At 34.9% G+C, this 24,388-nt stretch overlaps 2 protein-coding genes across 5 annotated transcripts; both read right to left on the bottom strand.

The window, feature by feature from the left end:
- Positions 1–1,520: 1,520 nt before the first annotated feature.
- Positions 1,521–13,270, bottom strand: LOC122023525 (potassium transporter 7-like). Of its 4 annotated transcripts, XM_042581659.1 has the most exons (12): positions 13,022–13,270; positions 12,855–12,915; positions 12,661–12,771; positions 12,095–12,338; positions 11,758–12,006; positions 11,615–11,665; positions 7,144–7,214; positions 6,954–7,008; positions 6,802–6,854; positions 3,436–3,550; positions 3,098–3,352; positions 1,521–2,908 (listed from the first exon to the last, which is right to left on the bottom strand). In XM_042581659.1, exons 3-12 carry the CDS (start codon positions 12,721–12,723, stop codon positions 1,761–1,763), a joined length of 2,304 nt encoding a protein of 767 aa, XP_042437593.1. In that variant the 5' UTR covers positions 12,724–12,771; positions 12,855–12,915; positions 13,022–13,270; the 3' UTR covers positions 1,521–1,760. The 4 variants fall into 4 exon arrangements, with proteins under 4 accessions (XP_042437593.1, XP_042437590.1, XP_042437591.1 ...); XM_042581656.1 differs by having other exon boundaries at positions 6,954–7,214; XM_042581657.1 differs by lacking the exon at positions 12,855–12,915 and having other exon boundaries at positions 6,954–7,214; positions 12,661–12,672; positions 13,022–13,269.
- A 1,262-nt stretch (positions 13,271–14,532) lies between these two features.
- On the bottom strand, positions 14,533–18,898 carry LOC122023806 (iron-sulfur cluster co-chaperone protein HscB homolog). The gene is made up of 9 exons (XM_042582169.1): positions 18,745–18,898; positions 18,509–18,657; positions 18,351–18,433; positions 17,558–18,000; positions 16,622–16,718; positions 16,462–16,551; positions 15,302–15,367; positions 15,044–15,112; positions 14,533–14,959 (listed from the first exon to the last, which is right to left on the bottom strand). Exons 4-9 carry the CDS (start codon positions 17,962–17,964, stop codon positions 14,822–14,824), a joined length of 867 nt encoding a protein of 288 aa, XP_042438103.1. The 5' UTR covers positions 17,965–18,000; positions 18,351–18,433; positions 18,509–18,657; positions 18,745–18,898; the 3' UTR covers positions 14,533–14,821.
- Positions 18,899–24,388: the final 5,490 nt, after the last annotated feature.

The following is a 24,388-nucleotide window of genomic DNA, read 5'->3' as shown; positions in this document are numbered from 1 at the left end:
ATGATTCTCATTCCTATTCTCCTAAACCAAACGCCCCCTCAAAATAATTTGAACTGAACTCGAGCTCAAATTTTATTTCAAATCAAGATTAAGTCAAAATTATTTATATTTTCGAACTTCAAATCAAATTCAAATATCACATATATTTTTCAAACTTAAAATCAAATATCAATATTTTCACATTATTTACCTCAATTCAATTCATTTGGACTCATAGGTCCAACGCTTCTCTGGGACTCAACACTGCAAGAACATCATACATCGAATTGTCCTTTTGTCAATGAGTGTCTCTAATATTAATTCAGTATAATTGTGAATATAAATAAATAAAACAACTAATTAACACTCTGATTAGTGAGATTAAATCATAAGTAAGGAAATGTGTTAATAATAATCTTAAAATTGTTATTAATTTTAAAATCAGTGCCTTATATTCCAATATCATCATGCTTAAGTTTCTCTTTGTCATTATCAAGTTGGAAATTAATAGGATCATCTAAAATGTTATCAGAGGGACTCTTTTAAAAGGTCAACAAAAGGTTCTATTGAAGGATTTTTAAAGTTTAACTTCTTTAATTCAATTGTAAGCTCTTTGAATTCAGTTCACTGTGAGTTTACAAACCTTTTTTTTTTTTATTTGTAAACTTAAAATATGGTGAACATATTCTTTCACTAATTCTGATTTTGTGTGATGGGTTTTACTCCTATCACTTAACAATGGTCTCGGATTATTTTTTCTTGGTATTCAATTCTTACGATCTGACTAATCTTGGAGACCAATCTGACCCTAAAAAAATTTTCACCAACCACCAAATAATTCGGAAAGTACATATGGATCATAGCGGACAACATAACATCACGAGTACTATGAACTCCTCAAGTGTAATATTACTATCGCACCATAGCCTTGAGACCGATTTAATACATTTGTTCAAGATTATGTTCAATTGATCAGAATATTCATCAAATTCATTTTATCTAATCTAGAAATGTATTAGGGTTGATTAATAGAATAGGGATTTGTGAGCACAAGTTAAAACACCATCTCTACACTTGACAAAGAGATCATCACCTGTGATCCTAAAAGAGTCACAAGCCATAAGTGGCAACCAAACGGTATCAACACAATCCAATTGCGCGCATGATCTCAGAATGGAGGCCAAGCTCAATGGAGAGCATTGCAAGATGACCGTGACAAGATGGTCGAAGCCAACAACGACGACGACAAAGACCGAACCAACAATCTACCTTAAATCGCTCAGTCTATCATAGTCAACCATACAAGGAAGCCCTTTAAAAATGAGTATCAAAGATGATGGACAACAACCTATGAATCAAAAATTATTATTTGAAATAAAAATCCATATCTTAAATATACAATTGCTAACAAAACACCAAAGATAAAATTAGAAGTGAGGCATAATTACCATGAAGAAGTACATCAAAAGCTATAAGGGAAGTTTTTACAACTACATTAAAGGGCAGCTCAGTGCTATGAGCTCGAAGCTTCCATCGATGCATGATTCCTAAGAAAAATTGAATCATATTGGATCTATTGTATACAGTCTTATCCTACATCGAAGAAGTTTCTACAACTCAAAACCACAAGAGGTAGTAACTTTTTACAATTACATTAGCAACACAAAAAACTATCCACACAATATATTAGTCTCAGCAACTAAGATTTCATTGAGAGAACTTTTCCATTAATTTGTTCCCCAAAAGTAAGGATTTTACTAAACTTTTATACGGAGAACATCCTAAACATAGTAGATCATCCCCACTTCAATGAGGCTTGTGTGAGGGATATTCAATGCCGCAGTGGGAGCCCTGCAATTTTTACGGAGGAAAGAGTAGGCATAATCAATGACTATCTTTTTCAAGAACGATGACGACTTCATGGCCTTCACATAAGAATGACCAACTATGTAGGCAACCCCTGCTTGCTTAGCTCCCAACAGTGCCTCCAATTCTTCCTTGACCTCAGAGTTGGTATTTTCTAGTCCATGCAGCTCAAATTGGACTTGCCGACGATTGACCTCAGAATTGATATTTTCTTGTCCAGACAACTCAAATTGGACTGATCGCTGATTGCTTGACTGGGTGGATTCCTGCTCCTCATATAGTGGCTCTATAGATTGCAGCATTGTTGATTCTCCGTTTGTGACGAAGGTAGAGCAACATGAACTCTCGCTAGAATCTCCGATAACCAAATCAATACCACAAGTGTTTGTAGCTGGTACAACGACCATTCTTCCTTCTGGAGATGAAACCAGTCTCTCAGAGGATGACTCCAGAGCTTCCATCTGAATGAACTTGGCAATGCTCGATATCAGTTGATTCTCAAAGTTATCTCCATCATCCTGCACATCTTTGTAACCATATCTTATGATGCACCTGTACATTTTGTACATTCTGGGGCCGATGCGTCCAATGAGGTGGCGTTCGCCCGGTGGAACATATGGAATGGGTACTGATTTGATAGAAACAAATACAAGAACCTGATGGAAAGCAGGAAGGTTGGTCACGAAATGGGAGAAGATGGGAGGTACATCTGTAACCAGCTGGGTGTAAATGAGTCCAATTCCCGGTACACGGACAATACCAAGGCTAGGACCGAGTGTGAGAATCCATTTCATCGGCACCTTGTTCTGTAGGTCGAAGAGATATTTCTTGCAAGTGCCGTAGTGCCACACATACATAACTACCATAAAGACAGAGGAGAGAACAAAAGACACCCATCCTCCCTGCCGAATCTTGACGAGCGAAGAGGATAGATAGGCAGCCTCAATAAGCCCAAAGAAAGCAAGAAAGAATAGTGCAAATATCACTCTCTTTCGCCACACAAAAATAATCACCAAAGTCATCAACAATGTGGTCACAAACATGACAGTGACAATTGCTACACCTGAAATGGCATTAAGAGTTATTGTTTCGCAATTATATATAGCATGAATAGAATTTGCTACAATTTATGAAACTAGTAACTTCATATTGAAATCGTAAATGAAACGAGATACATGTCTACAGAGATGCACTTGGCCAAATGGCATGTTTGTAATAAATCACACTGAGCAAAGGAACTAGACAACCTCACCATAAGCATTTCCTATAGCAGTTGTATCGCGAAGGCCGAGTGTCACAGCGAGACAAAGAACCATAAGGATCCAATTGATTTCAGGTATGTATACTTGGCCACGGATCCACTTTGACGTGTGTACAATTTTGACACGAGGAAAGCACCCCAATGAATGGCACTGTTTCACAATGGAGAAAGTGGCAGTGATAACCGATTGACTAGCAACTATAGCAGCGAGAGTGGAGAGAACAAAAACAGGCCAATAAACTAGTTCTGCAAGAAAAAGAATTAAAAATGTGATTGTAAATATTCATGTTTAGGCAAATTGAAGAGTAACAATCACTACATAAACTTACCTGGTATAGATTCAAAAAAGCTGTAAGTTACATCAGAAATATTTTTAGAAAGAAAAGCTGCCTGCCCCATGTATTGCAACATTAAACATGGATATATGACAAAGAGAAAGGCAACCTGCACAAATATTTCCACAAATTCCAGATAGAAAATGTTTCACAAATATTCAAACATTTGTAAACAAGAACTTATATTCAATGTATCAAAAGTCTGCATAGATGGAGTTACAACTGGACATGGATAGACACCAACAAATGCAACTAGCATAAATAATTTAGGATGTGGTCAAAGAAGATTTTCTCCACAATAATCTCTTAGACCAGTGATACAAGAAAAGATCAAAAATCTTTTGTTGATAGTGATTTAATTTATTCGTCCAATTACATCAAAATTTTGGAAGAATGCAGCAGTTATTCAATTCATGTGAAATAAACATGTAGTATTCTAAAAACAAATGGGAGAGTAAAATTCAAATACATGAATAGGCAGAAAATTTATAGCAAGACTCCAGGTTGTTTGTCAAGTCAGTATTTGTAAGGAAAAAAAAACTAGTCTGAAAACATGATTTAAGTTTTAAATAAAAGTGGTTTTTTTGGATAAGTTTGTTTAGAAAAGTCTGTTAGAATTTTCAGGGTTTTTATTAGAAAAATACTATTTTATAAAGAATAAATCGTCTTAACAATCTATAAAAAGGGTTAGAATCCCATGTGTTATATAATTTTGGAGCTAATACAATTTTCAACATGGTATTAAAGTTTTAGACTCAAGGAAGAAGATGACTATCCTTGAACTAATGCAATTCAAAGAATTCAACTCAGATCTTGAGCATGAGGTAACAATTTGTAATTCTTCACTGTAAGATGAAACTGAATTTCATGTAGGTGATGAGGATCTAAATCTTTTCATTGCTGTTAGAGAAGGAACTAGAGAATGTGCAAAACGATCTTTATATCCTCTTACAAACTTCTAATCTTTTCAACAGTTTTTACTATCACATAAAGCCTTGATTAAACTGAACGCTATTGTCATCCCTACCACTTTATCTGAGGCATTATCCAATAAGAAATGGAAACGAGCCATGAAGAAATGGAGACATTAGAGAAATAAAATGTAGAGATTAGTAAAGTTTACAGAAAGAAATCTACCTGTAGGGTGTAAATAGGTCTATACAGTGAAATATAGAGTGAATCAATCAATAGAGAGGTATAAAACAAGGCCGGTAGCTAAGGGCTATACTTAAAACCTTGGGATTGATTATCTAGAGATTTTTGCTTTAGTTGCAAAATTGAATATTGTTAGAATTCTACTATTATTGACAACTAATTATAGTCAAGAGTCACAACAATTTCACATGAAGAATGTATTTGTGCAAAGAGAACTAGAGCCATCAATTTGGATTGGACTGTCGGCTTGACCCGCCTTGCTAAATAATTTAAACAGGTTGGGTTGAGATTTTATCAACCCATTTTAAAGCGGGTCTCGGCGGGCCAACCCGACTAACCCCGACCCGCGCGGGTCGGCGCGTGGTGAGCTCGGGTTGGCTACGGGTTGAGGAAAAAAAAAGTTCTTATAAAGTTAAAACAAAAATGGAAAACTCAATGGGCCTGTGGATTTGACCCGCTAATCTATAATCCAAACTTAAAAATTTTAACCGTTTCTATATATTATTTATTTATTTTGGCAAACTCTGGGTTGGCCTGCCTAACTCGCAACCTGCCTTAGGTTGGGTTGGGGATTTCCCAACCCGTCAGGATGGCAGGCTGGCGGGTCCTGCCATATGACGACTTTTTGGCAGGTCAGCCCACCCCACCCCGCCACGGGTTGACCCGTTTGACAACACTATGGAGAACTAAGGAAGAAGTTTATATAGAGCTACCACTAGAATATAGAAATAATTTAGATGCTCATACTATATGTAAATTGAAGAAAGCTTTATTTGAACTTAAGTAATCGGGATGGTTTGACAAATTTATCTGGGTTATAATTGTCACAAGGTACAGATAAAGCCAAGGGGATCACATTGTTTATTAAACACTTTTCTTCAAGGGAAGTCGCAACATTCTTAGTGTGTATTGATGTTATAATAATGATTGGAAACGATGATAAGGAAAGAAAACCTCTGGGTCAATGTTTGGAAAAAAGAGTTTGGAATCAAAGTATTAGGAAGGTTTAAATGCTTTCTTGGGATCGAGGCAACGCACTCTAAGGCATTTTTATCTCTCAACAAAAATATATTATGGATCTTCTTAAAGAAATAAGCAAGACATTATGCTAGCTAACAAGTACTCTGGTAGATAAACTTGGAATGACAGAGGAATATGCCACATTAAATAAGGGAATGTATCATATACAACCACACATAGCATATGCGATAAGTGTGATTAGTCAATTCATGTATATCCAGAAGAAGCTCATTTGAAAGTAGCTTATTTAGTATTACGGTAGTGCCAGAGGCATATACAGATAGTGATTATGTGGGTCAGTGGTTGACAGAAGGTCAGCCAATAGATGTTGCACCTTTCTTGCCGGTAATGGAGGAGCAACAAACAAGATATAGTGGCACAATGTAGTGTAGAAGCAGAATTCCGAGTAATGACTCGAGGTGCTTGTGGACTACTTGGTTAAATGATCATCTTAGAAGGCCTGAAGATTAAATGGGATGGTCCAATGAGACTGTATTGTGATAACCCACAATCCAGTACAACATATCATGAGGAAGACATGCACAACTTGCATATAATTTTTCAAAGTATTGTATCCAAGTTAGGAATGATAAACACTTATTTACCAACTTGAGGAGGAGAGTGGCAAAACATGATTTTGTTTAATAAAAGTCTGATTAAGGTTTCTAGATGAGTTTTAAAAGGTCAATTATTTTATGAAGAAAAATTTGTATTTTCAGTATATAAAAAGGGATTAGAATCCCATGTATAGTACAAGTTTAGGGTTAATATAATTTTCAATTTCCAACAAAAACAAATCTTTTTTTTAATCCAAAGAAACCATAAATGATTCTTGTTGATTTTCAATTTACAATGACAATAGAGAAGATAAAAGATTGTTTGACCTCATAAAAGGAAAAAAAAAATTCTTACTACTTTAACATCAAAGGTTGGACTGAACTTTACCAAAGTTTGCCTTTTTAAGTTCTTTTTCATAATCCATTTGTAATGATAACCATAGATGAATCTGCTCTAAGGCACATCTCAAAGAGAAACAAAAGAAAGAGCTAAATTTACATGGAAACCTAGCTTCCTATGAGTAGTAAATATCAGACATCAGTTTCTCATTTCCAACGTAATCTAGATACTTACTCTCAACACAAGGATTCCAGCAGATCATTATTTTTGATTACTCAGGCAACTTACCCTAACAGATGCAGTATTGAAGTGACCAAGATCTGCGAACATAGCTTCAGTACCTGCACAACAATATACAAAAGACATATATCATCCAATACAAAAATACATGGAGAACACAATTCAGCAAAGCAAAAAATATATATTCGTCTGAGATGAACCTGTAACTGAAAGAACTATTCCTCCAAGGGAAATCCAACCATCTATCCCAGTGCTCTGGAAAAACTTGACGATATAATGTGGAGAAAGAGCATATAATATTCTAGTGTTCCAATAAAAGGTATTATATAAGCCAATAACAGCTATGGATGTGAGCCAAAGGAAGACGATAGGTGCAAATAAGAAGGCTACCCTCTGGGTTCCCTTGTGCTGCAAGGCAAAAAGGCTAACCAGCACAATGCAAGAAATGAATACCACCTCACCTGTGCGATTAGAAGACGAATAAAAACATTTAAACAAAAGAATAATAGCTCTAGGAACTAAACTTTGAAGTCAATAGCTTCAATGTGACACTATCAAAGCATGAAATTTTGTAGGTGTTAGTACTAGTAATCACTCCAAAGCCACATATGATGACTATCATTCACAAGAACATGGTGATGTTTTCTTCAATAGAATTAATTATTAATAATTGGTGTCATGAATAGAGGGAGACAAAAGAAAACATTACCTAACACAATTGGAGGTAAATTAAAAGATACTGTATTAGAAGTGGTTTGAAAACTTGAGATGTTATATTCAAATATTTAATTAGCGTAGTCAGCTGTAAGTGGGGTATAATTGGGGCTGAATTGACTGATCTAAGTCAAAGCCAGTATGCTTAGGGATAATTGGGCCTGATTTGGCTTCAATTGGGGGTCAGGTTCTTAAGGGTTACACAATTGTAGATTGACTTGAGTTTGCATTGGGCTCAAACTAAGCTTGAATCAAATTTGACTGATGGTATTAAGCCTCAACCAGTGTTGAACCAGCTTGAACAAGTTCAGTTAAGATAGGACTATAGTTAGGATTTATTGGTTAATAAAGGCCTCGCTCCCTCACAAATGTGATTCCTCCCTTCCCATAAGTAGCACAAAATTATACCCTTCTTCCTCACATGCAAAATGTCGCTGTGTCAAATCCTTGCCTCCCACTGAAAGATTTCTCATTGGAAAGTAGCATTTCGTCCTTCTTCTCCCTCGCCCTACGCACAAATGTGTAGATGCATTTTCTCATCAATAGCACATCTGTCTTTTTATCACCCAACAACCAAGTTTCCCTCTGCTTGTAATAATAATGACTGTACAAAGACATTGTATTTCTTGTTCCCTTAAACAATTCTCAAATCCATCCTGCATGTCACCTTTGGAGAAGCTTGCGTCCACCATATGCTCCCTTTAAATCAAGCTCTTCAATGTCCTTCAACAACCCACATAAGAAAGAAGGACATCCAACAATTGCCCCCTAGGACACGACAAGTTGGCAAGAGGCATGACGGATACACTCGGCGTTGAGGGTTCAATTCTCCGGTAGCACACTTTTGGACACTTGCAGTGCTTGAAAACCTAGTGTGCTAGGCCACCGGACTGTAGGCCAACTCGTTTTTCCAATTTACTCGGTGGACGGAATGTGAGGCCGGAACGTCTACCCCAGGATTAGTCTGGTTGTAAGATCTGGATATCTAGTATATATATATAAAAAAAATAACATCCAACAATAGCCCAACCCTTTTTATCCACCTACAACAACACTGAACACTATACGACATCCTATTCAGCATGTTTAGTGGATTTGCAATGATAATGTAGGGGTGATGGGTTTGATCTGAATTGGGGTGTCTCAATGTTTGTCAAACAAGCTCCTTACTGTCAAAACATATAATGAGGATGATGCAATAGAATTTAGTTTAGAAATTGTTATTTTAAAATAAAAAATGTTAGGTTTATTTAACTTTTATAACAAAGTATATTTTTATAATGGGATTTCCTTCAAGATGCTCTCATTGGATTTGGTTTCCCATCCCAATTTGTGGCCTCAATCATAGAATGTGTGACCACAACCAACTTCTCAATATCCATCAATGGAGGACTTTATGGATTTTTTTAGAGGAGGGCGTGGCTTGAGGCAGGGAGATCCCTTTCTCCCTATTAATTTGGATTGTGCCTTGAGGTACTATCATGACAACTATATCAAGCCACATGAGCTGAAGACTTCGACTACTACTCGAGATGTGCAAAGCAAGTTTTTCTACAATACAATTTTATGTATTGCATCAGAGACACTCAGATACACAGGGAGAGAAAGAGTGCTTTTGAAAACTCAAAAAATATTAGTATGAATTACCCTTGGCATTGTATCACAAGACTCTTACATTGAAAGATAGAAGGACATGTCCTTGCATCTTACCTCAGAGAGGCATTGAGCCTCTTTAGCCTATTGCCTTGGAAGGTGTAAGGCTTATTAAGATCATTGTGTTAGATGGTCGGATAATTAGAGGGGAGCAAATAGCGATTAACCTGTAAATTAAACTTCTTATACTCTTGCTAATGACTTAGCAAGATCATACAAACAAAGTTAAGCAGCTAAAATTTTAAGAATTAAAATCATATCAATCACTAGTGAAGCATGTAACTCGTCATTCCTACTCCATGACCTAAGACTCGTTAGTGAGTCACTCCTGAAAATCCACTATCTTTCTCCTTAGCGGGTAATTCCAGAGAAGAAGAAACCTCTTACAACAAGTTTTATAATGAGAGCTTAGAGAAAGGCTACAAGGAATACAAGAGAAAGGTTTAATATATTAGGACAATTAGTATTTCGTTATCCTTCAAACACTCCCTTGGTTCTCCTTTTATAGCCCTCAATCTCCTCCAACTCCAGTTATTGTTCTCATATCAATTAGTTGGATCTACCATACTATTCTGGATCACTTCTGCTTAGTCTACCAACGATTACCTCAATCAACTCGAATCCACTATAACCTCTAGTTCATTTGACTATTGTAGCGCAACTTTGTCACATCAACAGATACTTCTAACTTTTCTGTTGTAGAAAAAATTTCTCCTTTATTATTATTATTATTTGTCTTGTTTATGTTTTGCTTATGAGAGGTTCTCTTATTTATATAATAAATTGGGCACAAATAAAGGGGAGTGTTAGATAAAATACAAAATCTAATTAGTTTAAGACATTCCTATTCTTATGCCTATGTTTTTTTGAAGGAAAAAAATTATTTAGATAGAATTAATTTTCTATATCAAGCTGAAAACAGCATGCGCATGTCCTTTTTGAAAGACAATATATTATTTTACTTGTCTTAATTACTATATGATGTCAAATAAGAGGTTTAGATTCAAATCCTACTCTGTGTTTAAAAAAATCCCATCAATTCCTAGATGTGAATCAATGAAATGAAGTTTACTCATCCACAAGTGAAGTAGTATTAAGAAAATACATATGTATAGCTTTTTTCTAATACCTTAAGAGTGTGTTTGGTTCAAGTCATCATGTATAACCTTGGTTATATGATTACCAGGTAATCAAGGTTATGGAGAATAAAACATAATCTAATGTTGTTTGGTTCAACCTAGATAATACAACAAAAACTTGTTTGTTTAGAGGTTTTAATGTATAACTTAGTTTAATATTTTACTGTATTACCCTTATTTTTCCTTTTGAACTTTACATTTTTTTTAACTTTACGTTTTTTTAGTATTTTTTAAAACTTTCCTCTATATATATTTCAAAAATATAACTTTATATTTTAAATAAAATATCATGTTTTTATTTTTTATTTAGTTTTTATAATTTAAAATTAAATTTTTGTTATAAAAATATTAGGGGTTTTTTTGTCCGAAAGTGTAAATATTGGAGGATATTTTTGGCCAAAAAATTTGGCTAACTCCGGAATAAAAAAAAATCTCACTTTTCCGAGGTTTTCCGATAACTTTGGATGGATAACCAAAGTTATTAAGGATAACCCCCAACCAAACACAACCTAAGTGTTTGGGATAAGTGGTTAGCTAATAAATTTTAACATAATCTAAACTTGATTAGAGTTTCAGAAGCTACTAACCCCTACTCTCACACTATATTTATATGAAAGGATGGAGAAGTGAAAATAGAAAAAGTAGAATTATTGAAAATTGGACTGAAGGAAAAATAATTAATTTTTCCTCTTCTTGTTTAGTTGAAGGATAGAAAATGAAAGTTAAGTTAATTATTTTCTTTCCAATTTTTCGCCATGAATGAGAAGTGAAGGTATTCCTTTATATGATTTTTCAACTATCTACCACTAGTGGAGAATTAGTTTCAAAGGGAAAAAAATGATATGAATCCCACCACTTTTCCTTCATCTCCCACTTTTTCTTTTGAATTTGCAATACCAATGCTTCCCATTGTAGTTTTCCATACCACCAATTGTTTCTCTTCAAAGTTTACTAAAAACTAACATATCATTGACTAGGAACTTTCTAATCACATCATAAAATTTGCATTTTCCATGCCCTATGCTATCCTTTACCATGAAATTGTATCACTTTACTTCTAATATACAAAGGGAGGACAAGCAATAAGTGGCAGATCCAGCAGTTGGGGAAGTAGAATTAGCAAGATAGAAAACTTAGTTATCTGCAAAAGTAACCAACCTTTCAATCACGCCTAATTTCTTTTCCTATTTCTCTTCAAGTAGGTAGGTACTAAGAATTGTAATGGAACACATAATGTACAGTAGTTTGCAGTGTTAAATGAGATTTAAATTTTGAACACAAAAATCAAAAAGGGAAAAAAAATAGCTGACATTTTTCAGTGATTATTGAAGATGCCACAAATAGCCAGAACATACCATCAAGTAATTCCTCGGCTTTAACTTGCAAACCAGAAATTGATGACAGAACTGCAATTAGAAATCCAATAGTCTACAGTGAGAATAGAGAGAACGAATAATTTGTTTTAGACAAAAAAAAGTGTATTAGTGTGGTAGTGTACCAGAAATTGCTGGTGTTAGAACCCCATCTCCTATCACCATGCATGCACCAAAAAGAACGCTGACAAGTAAACATGTGTGTAAGTTTCTATGATTTTCCAAAAACCTTTTTAGGGGGGAATAAATACTATTCTGAGGAATGTATCCAGTCCTATAGTATGTTGAAAGCTCCTCATCAACTGCTTGCTGGTTAGGAAGTAAACTAATCTTTGCATGTCTGCAGAGCAAGGAGTACAAAGCAAAAGGACCACCTGTGAGCAATTCCATGATTATGAACTCTAGAACAGGAATAAGGCAGTAAGGGTGAAAAAAAGAAAGGACAAAGGTCTGAAGTTTCACCTTCACCATTATCATCAGCACCCAAGACTATGATAGCATATTTAATTAACGGAATTAGGGTGAATGTCCAGAAAATCAATGAAAATACACCCAATACTGTCTCCTCATCTCTATGATCGTTTAACCTTCCCAAAAATGAATTTGTATATACATAGATAGGAGAGGTAGCCAAGTCACCATACACTACTCCAAAACTCTGATAGGCTAGAAGAAGAAATCGTCTAGAGCTGCTCCTTCGATTAAACTGCAAAAAGAAACAATAATCAGTAATTCATTGAAGCAGATAAACACAACATGAAGGCTTATCAGAACACGATGGAAACTATTTGTGTGAACACTGGACAATACTAATAAACACAGCACAAAGTACCAAACATGCTGCAGCTAGGAAATAAATATTTGAAACAAACAGATACATATAATTCAGCAGACTCCTATTGGAATTCTTTCTTATAAATGCACTGCCGGATAGATAATGGTATAAATCTTAAGGAACCATCTAAAAGGAAGGTTGTCACCGGTCTCAGTAGGAAAGCACCAGTGGAAGAACAACCTCTCCCATATACCTGTGTTGATACCTGCCACGGAAGAGACAGAGAAGTATCAGAGAATGCCAGCTCTCTTCCCATTTCTGACCGAGGATGAAGTTTACATCAGCGATAAAACTCACTCCGCTCCTAGTTTTTCACATCGTATTCATTCATCTGAACAAAAAGAGCTGATACTAAACCGATAACTAGCAAAATCGACAAGGTCTCACCTTTCCGATCATACATTTACGGGGGAAAAGAAGGCAGAAACCCCCCAAAACTAGATGCTATCTACACATAAACCGGCATAGCAAAATGAAGAAAGCAGTAGAATTAAACAAGAACCCTAAACGTTGAAACCGAAACATTGCCGGAAGAATACAGCAAGGCGTCTCACCCCCTGGTCGTCGGTCATCTCTGGATCCATTTACGACTGAACGGATTCCCGTCCAAGCTGCTCCGTCGCGGCCGCTGTTTTCTACTCCAAAGCTCCGAGGCAACGGTATTGATCTCGGTCTCTTGAAGGAGGATCAACGCCGAGGAAAGACACACTTGTCTTTTTTTTATTATTCGTGTGTCACTCGAAAGAGACGAAACTTGCCGCATAATACTGGCGCACTCTTCTGCTTAACGGTGAAGTATAGTCCGTTGTATGACATTTATAATTATAATAACTTGTAAATGATTCTACAAGTTGACTTTGATATATATTTTCTGAAAATTATAAGACTTTTGCAGAGCTTAACCTTTATTCAATATTTATCTCCCATTATGGCTGCCGAACGGTTACTTGGAAAGAAATAAACAATTAAAAGCCAATTTAATAAAAAAATGTTGGAGAGATTAAAGAAAGTTCAAGAGGGCCAAGTGGCGATCGGTACATGCGCAACTTATGACTCCGTCCTCGGTCACTACATCACCAACAAGTTGCAAGGCAAGAACACACTTGAATTTAGATAGCTTCGTACTAGCTACTGACCAACATCGATCCATCTCCATTAGAAATTTGCATTCTTATAGTGCACAAGATATCAGATGGAACAGAGCAGGCTAGGCTAGATTAGATTAAGAGGGTGTTTGGCTGAGCTTATAAGCTCTCTAAAACAACTTATAAATTGTTTTGGAACTTATAAGTTCTTCAAATTTATTTGATAATTTTTTTTTCAAACAGCTTATAAACTGTCAAAATAAATTGTTTTGAAGTTTATAAGCTATTTTAAAAAAAATACGGAATATCCTACTTTAAAAAAGATCTTATTTTAATAATTTACTTCTCTAAAATATCCTTATATAATTTCATAAATCTTCATCTTATCCTCCATAAATTTTTAGAAGTAATATCTTGTGTCATCTTCTCCGCCAACGTCTTTTTTTAATTTTCTCTCCCCGGTGTAAAAATTCATCCAAACTCCTCTATTAATAAAAATCTCAAAATCCTCTATTAATAGTATTATACCCTTTTTGATAATTTTATTAATAAAAAGATCTTATAATACCAAATACATCAATATCTTTAAGTTGACTGTAATAAGTTTACACAAACACTTTAACAACTTATTTTTAAAATAAGACCTAACAACTTATAAGTTCCTAAAACAACTTATAAGCTATATGAACTTATAAGTTATTTTTAAAAAGTTTAACTCAACACCCTCTAATGAACCAAGGTTCAAATTTATTAGTTGATATTCAATATCAACATAAAGTGTTGTATAAGTCATTACCTGTCACCACAGTAGTTAGTTATCACAACAACTCATTTTAACTGTACCACCCAACACAGTATGAGATTTTTTTTTTAAATAAACAAACCATTGCCATATTTGATAGGGAGCAATTTCTTATTCTTGAAAGATAACAAATATGGATTCTCATATCATAGTTTGTAATGAAGGAACTAGAATCCAGTGGTATAATAGCTCTTTGATCTTGGTAAACTTCATGTTAACAAAGATTATTCCTTTTGTAACAAAGCACTTAAACCTATTGTATGTGGTATTGTGGTACTCTGCTCGAGTTACAAAAAAAAGGAAAACAGAAGGTTTAAATTCACCAATAAAGTGAGAACAGGCCTATCGCTACATTTCTCAATGCTTTTCGGGAACATCAGCTTCCAACACAGCCACAAATGAAAATGGCTCCGTGATAACTATTCTGGCATTCACTATCACCAGCAGTCGACAAGATGGTGAAAATTTTAAAGTTTCTTTCTTATCTCTTCGATAGCACGGTCATAGTATCTCATTCTATCAATTGATGAGATGGCATCATCAAAATCTCCACTCGAGAAAGCTTGGCTGAATGATCGAGAATATGTCTCAAATTTTTCTTCGACCTAGATTACAAACCAAGTATATGTTTATGTGGTTCATAAGTTGTGAAGCATAGAACAAATCAACAAATGAAAGCAACCAAGAACCTCGGCCCTTATCTTCTTCAGTGTCGGTGAATCATGTGCTTCATCAACAGCTTCTCGCATTTCCAACATCTGCAATTAGTGTAGCAGAGAAGTAATGATTAAATTCAATGACATTGTTTTCAGGTAAAAAGAATCAAGCCATAGGAATAAAGAGTAACTTGGAATCGAGCAAGCCATCAAACTACCCACAACGTCTACATATTTCTGCAATCTCTATTGTGGACATTCAAACTCAACCAAGATATTCGGATAATTTACCTCGGCCAGCATTTCTGGATCTGTGATAGTTTTCTCTTCATCCACATGCTTTCCCCCCAGTTTCAACTGTCAAATTAGCATATAAGATATTTGTGATCTTTTTTCAAGATGAATAAGGATGAAGGACAAAACAGGAACTCAATAGAAATCCTAGAAGCAGCTTGAATACGAAGAAAATGAAACATATAAATAACCTTAATATAGTAACAAGACACAGGTCTCCATTATTAATTTGATCCTAGCATTCCAAACACAAAGAAAAATTCTTTAGCATAAATTTTGCTTTGCGCTTTCACCCATTCAAAAGGATATTATACAAGTTAGAAGTCTAGAGGTTTTCAAGAGTAAAGGGGCCATGACCTTCCATTGAAATAACTTCGTGTTTCTTAAACAAATGCTCAACATGTCATTGTAAGCTTCACAAAGAGAACATCAAACAGTCAAAACTCAAAATAACTCCTTGTACATCTTGTAATCATGTTCCAGCGAGGAGTTTATTAGTATGCAATCAGCAGACATCCTATCTTGCAGGAGCTTTACATGAAAGATAAATAAATAATTGATAGAGTGCACATCTCTACTGATTCACAGCTTGTACAAAGATTTAATCATGAAGACACACTAGTCCTTTCATCATGATCAATCACATCTAGGATGATTTATTGGGGTTTGGAGTTTATATATCAAGAGCTGTCTTGCATACTGTATGAGGTTAATAATGAAAGGTGAAGCAACTTTATGTCCAAAAAAAGACAGTTTATCAGCTTTTACTGCTCAATTTGTCAAAACTTAAGTCAAACTGATTGAACAAAATACCAGCTCCACATAAACTCTGATTATAGTGCACAGCCTTAACAAAGTGCAGTACTATATATTCAAGGTCAACCCCCCTCCATTTAATCGGTATACTAAAAAAATTGATGTAATTAGAAGTGCCTTCCAATTACAACCAATGGAAGAGAACAATCTACTTTTAGCTTGAAATAATACAATAAGGATTAATAGAAAATTTGAGCATCTAATTTCAGTTACCAAAAAAAGGATAAGTATTCAGCACATCAATGAAAATAACTATAATAAAAAGCTCATCAAATAACCAACAACAGCAAGTTCAACATTGGAGAGACGTACATGATGAACAACAAAGCAACAAAGCTTACCAGGTATATTGCTCTCAGCAATGGCTTCCTTAAAGTTTGATACGCATCAATGACTAGAGCTGATTGCTCAGCCGCAAACATCTTTTCCTTCTAAATCATGAAAGATATGGATTTAGAGCTAAATGTAAAAGTAAAGTGAATAAAAAAAATGTCCTCCAACCTCAGATTTTGAATGCACCAAGTCAGGGTGCAACTTTTTCTGCCAATCTTTGTACTTCCCTTCTAGATTATCATCCTTTATGTCATGTGATCTTTCTCTACACAGAGAAGGAAACTAGAGAATTTAAATAATTTGATGTGCAAGATGAGTTTTAACAAGCTTCATAACAATTTATAGGGCACTTCTATATTAGTTTATAGGCCAAAGAACTTTTGAAATCACGACAAACCAAATATTTTAAAGAAAAAATCATTATCACGAACTCATTACCAATTTTCAGGAATACAACTTGGGATAACAAAAAGAAACTGTCCCAGATAAAGACCAGCATTAGTGCCATAACACAAACTAAGACAGTTCAGACTATTCATAAATTTCATTACCAAGGATGCTTACATTATAGGAACTTTATCAATTCACTAGTTTATGCAACACAGACACAAAACTATTGACACTCGTGTCCTATTGATATCCTAGCAGCCTGAAGATAGTCATATCTAGACTTATTAAAGGTGCAAAATATTAGAAACTTTTCAGAATCATTCAGAAGTAACAGCCTATTCTTCAAAAACACTAATTTAGAAGTGTGACAGTTAATCAAAAGAACATTAATTAAAATAACTTAGTACCCAGCAAAAATATGAGCAATTTCAATGTTTTCAAAGAACCTATTTAATTAGAAGATATAGAAAAATATTTTTATCAAAGAAATGATTGCTATGATGACCTCACATCATCCAACAAAGTGCACAGTTGCAAAGATTGAAGATTGACTAAATCTGAAAAGAGAAAGTTGGGGAGAGGAGAAAAGCATGAACATAGTTCCATCCTTCTATTGAATTTGTGAAAGAAGTATGGGCTATATACTGTCACAAACTTTAAAAACTATCAATATAATATCATTAAAACACAAATCACAATTTCTACAGAACTTACAGACCAAAAATCTGGAAGAAATCAATAGATAGATTCCTGGGTTGCACACTTCCACACGATTCACAAGCCAAGAATGGGATAGATGTTGGAGCAGTGCCACCACAGTTCCAACACTTAGGCAATTCTCCACTACAAGTACTTGACGAGTAGAATGATCGATCCAAAGCCTTTGATTCTTGTAAGCCATGCTGAGAACCACCACAAAGAACAAAGTCTCTCACAAGAACACTGTATGCTCTATTACATAGGAAAAAATCTGAAGGAGACAGGGAATGGAAGTGAGAATTCCCAAGAATAAGGCCTTTGGCAAAGAAACGAAGGCCCGGCTTTGCTGTTTTCTTATAAAACAGCTCCCCAACACTTGATCTCAACATTAAGAACAGAGAATAATTCTTCGTTGTTCTCATTATGACCAAATAAGGGTTAATTTCCAGAATGATCTCCTGAGAACAAAAATAAAAATAATTCAATTAGCATATGAAGGCAGGACATCGTTAGACGCCCAGGACAAACAATTAAATTAAACAAATGGAGCAATATAGCAATCTGAAGGAATTCATGCAATTGATCTAGGGAAATATTTGTCATGTTATCTTTTTTGTATTGTTCAGAGTAATAGAAGAGATTTTAATCATATAACAAAAATAAATCCAATACAACTTAATAATCTACAATCCCTTAATTAATCCAATACAACTTAATAAATTTCTATAATCAATTAACCAAACATTCAATCCAAGGTCTTCACAATTCCATACTAACCATAGTAGAGAAATGAACGAACCAAACTTACCCAATCCGAATGCACCTCTGTTGACTTACGATCGGATAACTCCACCACCAGTAGCTGTGGCCGAACTAAGTGAAGTCGCTGTCCTCCAAAACAGATACCCCAAATCAGCCCTAAGAATAGTTCAATCACTCAATCATCTTCTATGGTTGATTGTTTACCTCGAGTATAGCAGCAAGGGGTCACTGTGACCGGTATCGAGGGTTCGAAAGTGTGTAAGGTGTGCAACGGGTAGATCTGGTCGTCTGCAATGCCCGCTATGACTGGTGCTATCGGCAATGACCGCACTGCAACTCTGGCGAAGGATTCCCTACGACAGTGAAAGGGAACGAAAGATCTGCCAGCGATGAAAGGAGAAGGGAGGAAGGCTAACCCTTGTGGTAGCCATGACACTCACCACTGCCTGTGGCACCAACTGCAGAACTGCCCCGGTGAAGAAATCGCGGCATCAATGATTGGGAGGTGATGTGCTAGTGAGATCGAGAAGAAGTCGGGCGACGCAGATGCGTGAGATCGGCAGAAGATGGAATCGGGGAAAAAGAAGAGGTGCCCGCCGGCAAGCTACACTCCCTGCCCTCCCATGGTCGGCGATTGGTTCACGAGAGGGCGGTCAGCATCTGCGATCGGGAGGCGGCAGTGGCGTCGGGTGTAGGGCGACGCGATGAGATCAGGAAAGGGGCGGCTGATGAGAAAAGAAGCAGAGTGATCGGGATAAGAGCAAACGTCCTAAGAAGTGGAATTAGGGCTTGGTTAAATATTAGGATTAATTTATTAAATCTTAAGATAATTTCTCAATCAACTTCAACGTATGTGTTTTTGGTTCAAATTATCCTATATGATTTTAATTATATGATTACTAAATAATTATATAACTAAAATTATAAGAAATAAAATATAACTAAATATTATTTGATTCAACTATAATGTAATAAAAATTTATTTATTTAAAAAATTTAATCAATAACTAATTTAATATTTTACTATATTACCCTTAGTTACAAAACAAACTCTATATTATTATTATTATTATTATTATTATTTATTATTATTATTATTATTAAAACTATATGTTTTTTTTTCTTTTTCACGTTTTTTTTTTTTTGCGCTTTTTAAATTGTTTACATTTTTTTATTTTTTTATGTTTTTAAATTTTTTTTATTTTTTTCTATTTTTTATATATCTTTTAAAAAAAATATGCTTTTTTTAATTTTTTTTACATTTTTCTATTTTCTTTTTTTTTTGTGCTTTTTTCTATTTTTCTTTTTTTTATTTTTTTCCCATTTTATGTTTTTCTATTTTTTTAAAAAAATTATGTTTTTTATATATTTTTATTTTTTATAATTTTTGTTTTTTCCTTTTTATCACATTTTTCTCTTATTCGAGGGTATTTTTGGATAAAAAAAAAATTGTTAACCCTGGAATCGAGAAAAATCTCAGTTTTTCGAGGTTTTCTGATTTCGGGTTGCATGCCCCTTTTACTGACGTGTCAGGTATGGAACATTACTCGAGAATCATCGATTACCTATACCAAATAGGGTATTCGTTAATAACCTTGGATGGATAACCAAGGTTATCAAGGACAACCCCCAACCAAACGCACTCATACGGTTGTTCCAAATAGACTTTCTTTAAGTCCAATAGCTTTATCCCCTTAAATAGATCATACAGATTTCGTCTAAATCCTAAAAAAAAAAAAAATTCCCTGAAAATTCTAATAATGTTATTACTTCAATAACCCTTATTATTTAATTACCGGATCTTATAGAACTAATCGATATTCCCTTAGCAATGGAGTCATTTTTCTTTTATGTCTTATAGGCATCAAAATCATGTTTATGCTACACTGTAGACCATCAACATATTCTTCCATAAATTGATTTACAGTCTTTAGATATTCTTATTCCTCAAAATATATTGTATCTTGAGATGTCATATTTTATAATTATCTCCGTATAATTTTTTTCACTTATTAATCTCCATCAATTATATTAAGCACATCCCAACAAATGAATTAATCATTTCAAAAGAAATTGAATAAACTAATAATTAATTGAACTAATCATTAAATTAAATATGAACTAATCATTTTCAAGTTTGTTAACACATAACATGACTTTTTTATAAAATAACACCATTCGCACATAATAACAATTTCTACTACATGACTTTATTAAAATAAATGAGCTAATAATATTCATACATAGTGATAGTAACAACGGTTGAATTCTAATCAGCTAAATAAACTAACATCATTCCTACTAAGATAAACACTAGTGAAGTGGTTAACAAAATCTCATTCATCCTGAACTCAGTTAGGGAAATTTTGGGCAGACTAGCTTCAAGATTCTCAATTTGTTTCACATTCAGATCATCTAGATCATTCTCAAACTTTTTAGGATCCTTTTCAAACTCTTCAGGATCCTCTTGCTCCACATTATGAAGTAGCTCCACACACAACTCAGAATATGAGTTGCACTGTTCATAGCACCCTCATGCATGGTGTGCTACCACCTTGGGATGTCCAACAATCATCAAATTAAAGTCAAGATCCTTTAATTATTTAGGATTGAAAATTCTTCCTGCTCGAGTTTCTAGAATAAACAATCAAATAGTTCAATATGTCCCTTGACTCCGTGAACTGGGTCATGCTATCTTCTGAATTGCCTCCCTTAGGTCATTCCATTACATGTCGCAATAAGTCATCATGTATATCATTCGTAGCATCTAGAATTGAAAATAATAATGTCAATATAAAACTGATAAGCTATAGCAAAACTGATTCAATTCAATTCACATATATGCATAAAACTAATACACAAAATAATTAAGCCAATAAGAAAAATAAATTTTTTTTATTTAAAGAGCTCTAGTTGACTGGCGCACTTGATCGATCGATTTAAAAATCATATCCTAATCATTAGTTGAGTCATTTGTTCTCATTAGAACTGATCCAATTGGGATGTCTAGTTATTATTATTTAACCCAAAATCATTTAGGCTACGTTTGGTTGGACGTAATGTAATTGAGCTTGTAAGGTAATCAAATTTGTAATGTAATATAATGTAATCTTGATTACATTACTAGGTTTGGTAATGAAATGTATGTAATCTTTGATTACAAAGATGATTACATTCTTTTGTTTGGTGTCCATTATTTTTATAAGGAATGTAATTCGTATTATTATAAAATGACAAAAATATCCTACGACTTCTACCGGCGAGCGCTACATTTCTGTCGGAGCTTGCGGTGGTCGTTGTCGTCGATCGCCGGCCATCGCCGGGCGTCGCCGGTCGCCATCGGCCGTTGTCGGTTGTCGGTCGTCGTCGGTCGTCGGTCGTCGGCCGCTGGCCGCACGTCGTCAGCCGCCGGGAGGCGGTGGTGGGCGGTGGCAGTGGCGGCGGGCGAAGATGGGCGGAGACAGACTAGGAGTATATTTGACATTCAAATTTTTGTTAAAAGATGACCTCGTAATGTAATCGGATTACAATGTGTTTGTTTTGTAATCCAGATTACAAAACTTCATTACATTTTGTAATCCATATTACATTACATTATAAGTTAAAAATGAAACCAAACAAAATAATCAACCTTGTAATGTAATCTGGATTACATTACAAGGCAGATTACACCCTACCAAACCGTATATATCTTTAATTGAAAAACAACTCAATTAGATTCAATTCAATTTGATTGAATCAAACTGATCTGGTTAAATTAACTAATGGTTTGAACCAGACTTAGATCTTATTGAACCAAACTGGTATGATTAAACTAACTAATTATTTGAACCAAATATGGATTTGATTAGATCAAACTAGTCTGATTAAATTAACCAATGATTTAAATCATATCGGGATTCCAATGACCTAATTATTTAAATACATGCCCAATTAATTAAAATATTAAAACATAAAATTTAATTTTAATTAATTGAACTGTGAATTAATTAAGTCCAATTTTCAATTAATTTCAACATGCAGTATAAAATTCAAAAAAAACAGAAAACACGAAGCCCCTTTGGATCCCTTCTGCCCACGTGTTTTTTTTAATTACAAATTGCCCTCTTAATTATAATAGTGAAGTAGCGAAAGGAAAGCTAGGTCATCACTGGTATTGCCATGTGATGTTGTTTACATCACTCGGAAATTTATTAAACTCAAAAAGAAGAATATAGTAAAGAGTTTCAAGTCATGTTTTGAAAGGATAGTTAGTAAATGTGTGTAAATTTTTAATGTAAAATTCTTTTGTTTGATTTTTTTTTTCTCCTAAAAGTGGGATTTAATTTTCAGTTCCTTGCTCTATCCATAAAGCACTTCCAGAGAGGAAAGTAAATGCTGAAATTCAAATCTATTCTAAAAGAAAACAAGAATAAAACCCTAGCTTGAACTTCCTATGTCATTAGATGAAATTCGGTTACTATCAAACTAGAGATCACAGTATTCCACATTAGTGCACTTAAACTCAATAACTAAACTAAAATCTAATGTAACACACTACCCAATATGTAAACAATTATTTGAAATAACAAACTGCAAATGCAGAAAACAGAGTTTAACCCTAAGTACAGGATAAAAGTGATCAGTAGATGAATTTCAAACTCAAATTAAATGCAGATACGAAATTACTATCTACAACTACTTGTCATTGTGATAATCAAATGGGGAGTTTTGATCTTGTGAAACGAATAGCAAGTCCTAGCATTAGATCTAGTAATTAAATTCTGAATCTAGGTTAAGTAAACATTCCACAAACTTAGCTCCTCAATCTTCTCCCCTCAATCTGCCGTCACACATTGGAAAACTCTCTTCAAACAATCGCCACTGAGATTCTAAACATCACAGCTAATTCAGACGTTGTTCATAGCTCCTGGGAAACTCCTTTCAAGCTTGTGATCGCCTAAATCTAACAGCGTTCAAAGAACAGAGGATTCGACTCCGGATATGCTGGATGATTGCGAAGTTGAAATGGAATCGGAGGAACGGGAAAACTCCACCGGCTTCTCCGTTGGATGATGGTAGTTCAGATCGGGGAAACGCCCTCTGATTTGTGCTGAAAAATGATTGTCGGAATCAAAAGATCGCGCCAAGGAAAACTCCCTCCGACGCGCTCTGCTACTCGATTGTTGATCGCTAGATCACACTGAATTCGTCGTCGATGAAGGAATTGGATCTCAGACATGGAATGTGGAATGGAACCTACATCGCTGTGTGGAGAGAGATGAAGAAATGGCACGGTGAGAAGTAGCACAAGCTACTGTTCCCCGTGCCAAATCTCGCCTTTTAAACACTTGGTTCAACAGTGCTTGGTTCACAGTTGGGTTAAGTCAAATTTGTTAAGCCATATAGCATGAGTCCAATCGGTTGAGCTAACTAGCTTCCCAACTTGGTACACAAGCTCAACTCTCCTCAATGATCCTGAATTTTTGCTCAATAACTCCATGAGTCACCTACAAAATCAAACCACATTAACGAGACAAGGAATGAATGAATTAAGAGTACTAAATATGATTAACTCAAATTAATCCTTGCGTTGTAAAATCATATCACAAATCAATTCATCAATACTATAACTCTAAAAAAAATCATCCAAAATCTGACAAAATAATATGCCCAATAAACCAACTATCACCATGCAATCCTTTTTCGCTCGCTAGCTAAAATAGGAGGAAATATTCGTGTGTGTTAGTTGCTATGTTCAGAGTCTGACAAAAGTCGTAGATAACTAAGTCATCACTAGTGTTTCCATGCAACCCTTTTTCATTCGCCGATTAAAATAGGAGGAAATCTCCGTGGGTGTTGGTTGTTGCATTTAGAGCCTGACAAAGGTCGCATATGCGCCTAGCGAATGTAGTTAATGGGTCACCATTTCGCTCAGTGACATATCGTAGATCGAGACTCAATCATGATTTGGCCTAGGGACGGTGGTTAATCATGACACATTCGCAATATTACCTAGCGTCAACAAAATGTGACAGAGCAAACTCGTTCAGGTGATTTCTCTGGCATCAAGTCAAGGCCAAGAGGAGAATTTAAACAAGAGGT

This window comes from Zingiber officinale, chromosome 9B, assembly GCF_018446385.1.
Source record: "Zingiber officinale cultivar Zhangliang chromosome 9B, Zo_v1.1, whole genome shotgun sequence".
NCBI classification, from domain to species: Eukaryota; Viridiplantae; Streptophyta; class Magnoliopsida; order Zingiberales; family Zingiberaceae; genus Zingiber; species Zingiber officinale.
This window is presented reverse-complemented; position numbering and strand designations above follow the sequence as displayed.

Coding starts and splice junctions, on each gene's coding strand:
- LOC122023806 (XM_042582169.1), bottom strand. CDS start 17,964: ATGAGAACAACGAAGAATTATTCTCTGTTCTTAATGTTGAGATCAAGT. Junction 16,552..16,621: donor TGGTGCATTCAAAATCTGAG/GTTGGAGGACAT, acceptor TTCATGATTTAG/AAGGAAAAGATGTTTGCGGC. Junction 15,113..15,301: donor ATCCAGAAATGCTGGCCGAG/GTAAATTATCCG, acceptor CACTAATTGCAG/ATGTTGGAAATGCGAGAAGC.
- LOC122023525 (XM_042581656.1), bottom strand. CDS start 12,723: ATGGGAAGAGAGCTGGCATTCTCTGATACTTCTCTGTCTCTTCCGTGG. Junction 7,215..11,614: donor AGCCGAGGAATTACTTGATG/GTATGTTCTGGC, acceptor CTAATCGCACAG/GTGAGGTGGTATTCATTTCT. Junction 2,909..3,097: donor TGCTATAGGAAATGCTTATG/GTGAGGTTGTCT, acceptor ATGCCATTTCAG/GTGTAGCAATTGTCACTGTC.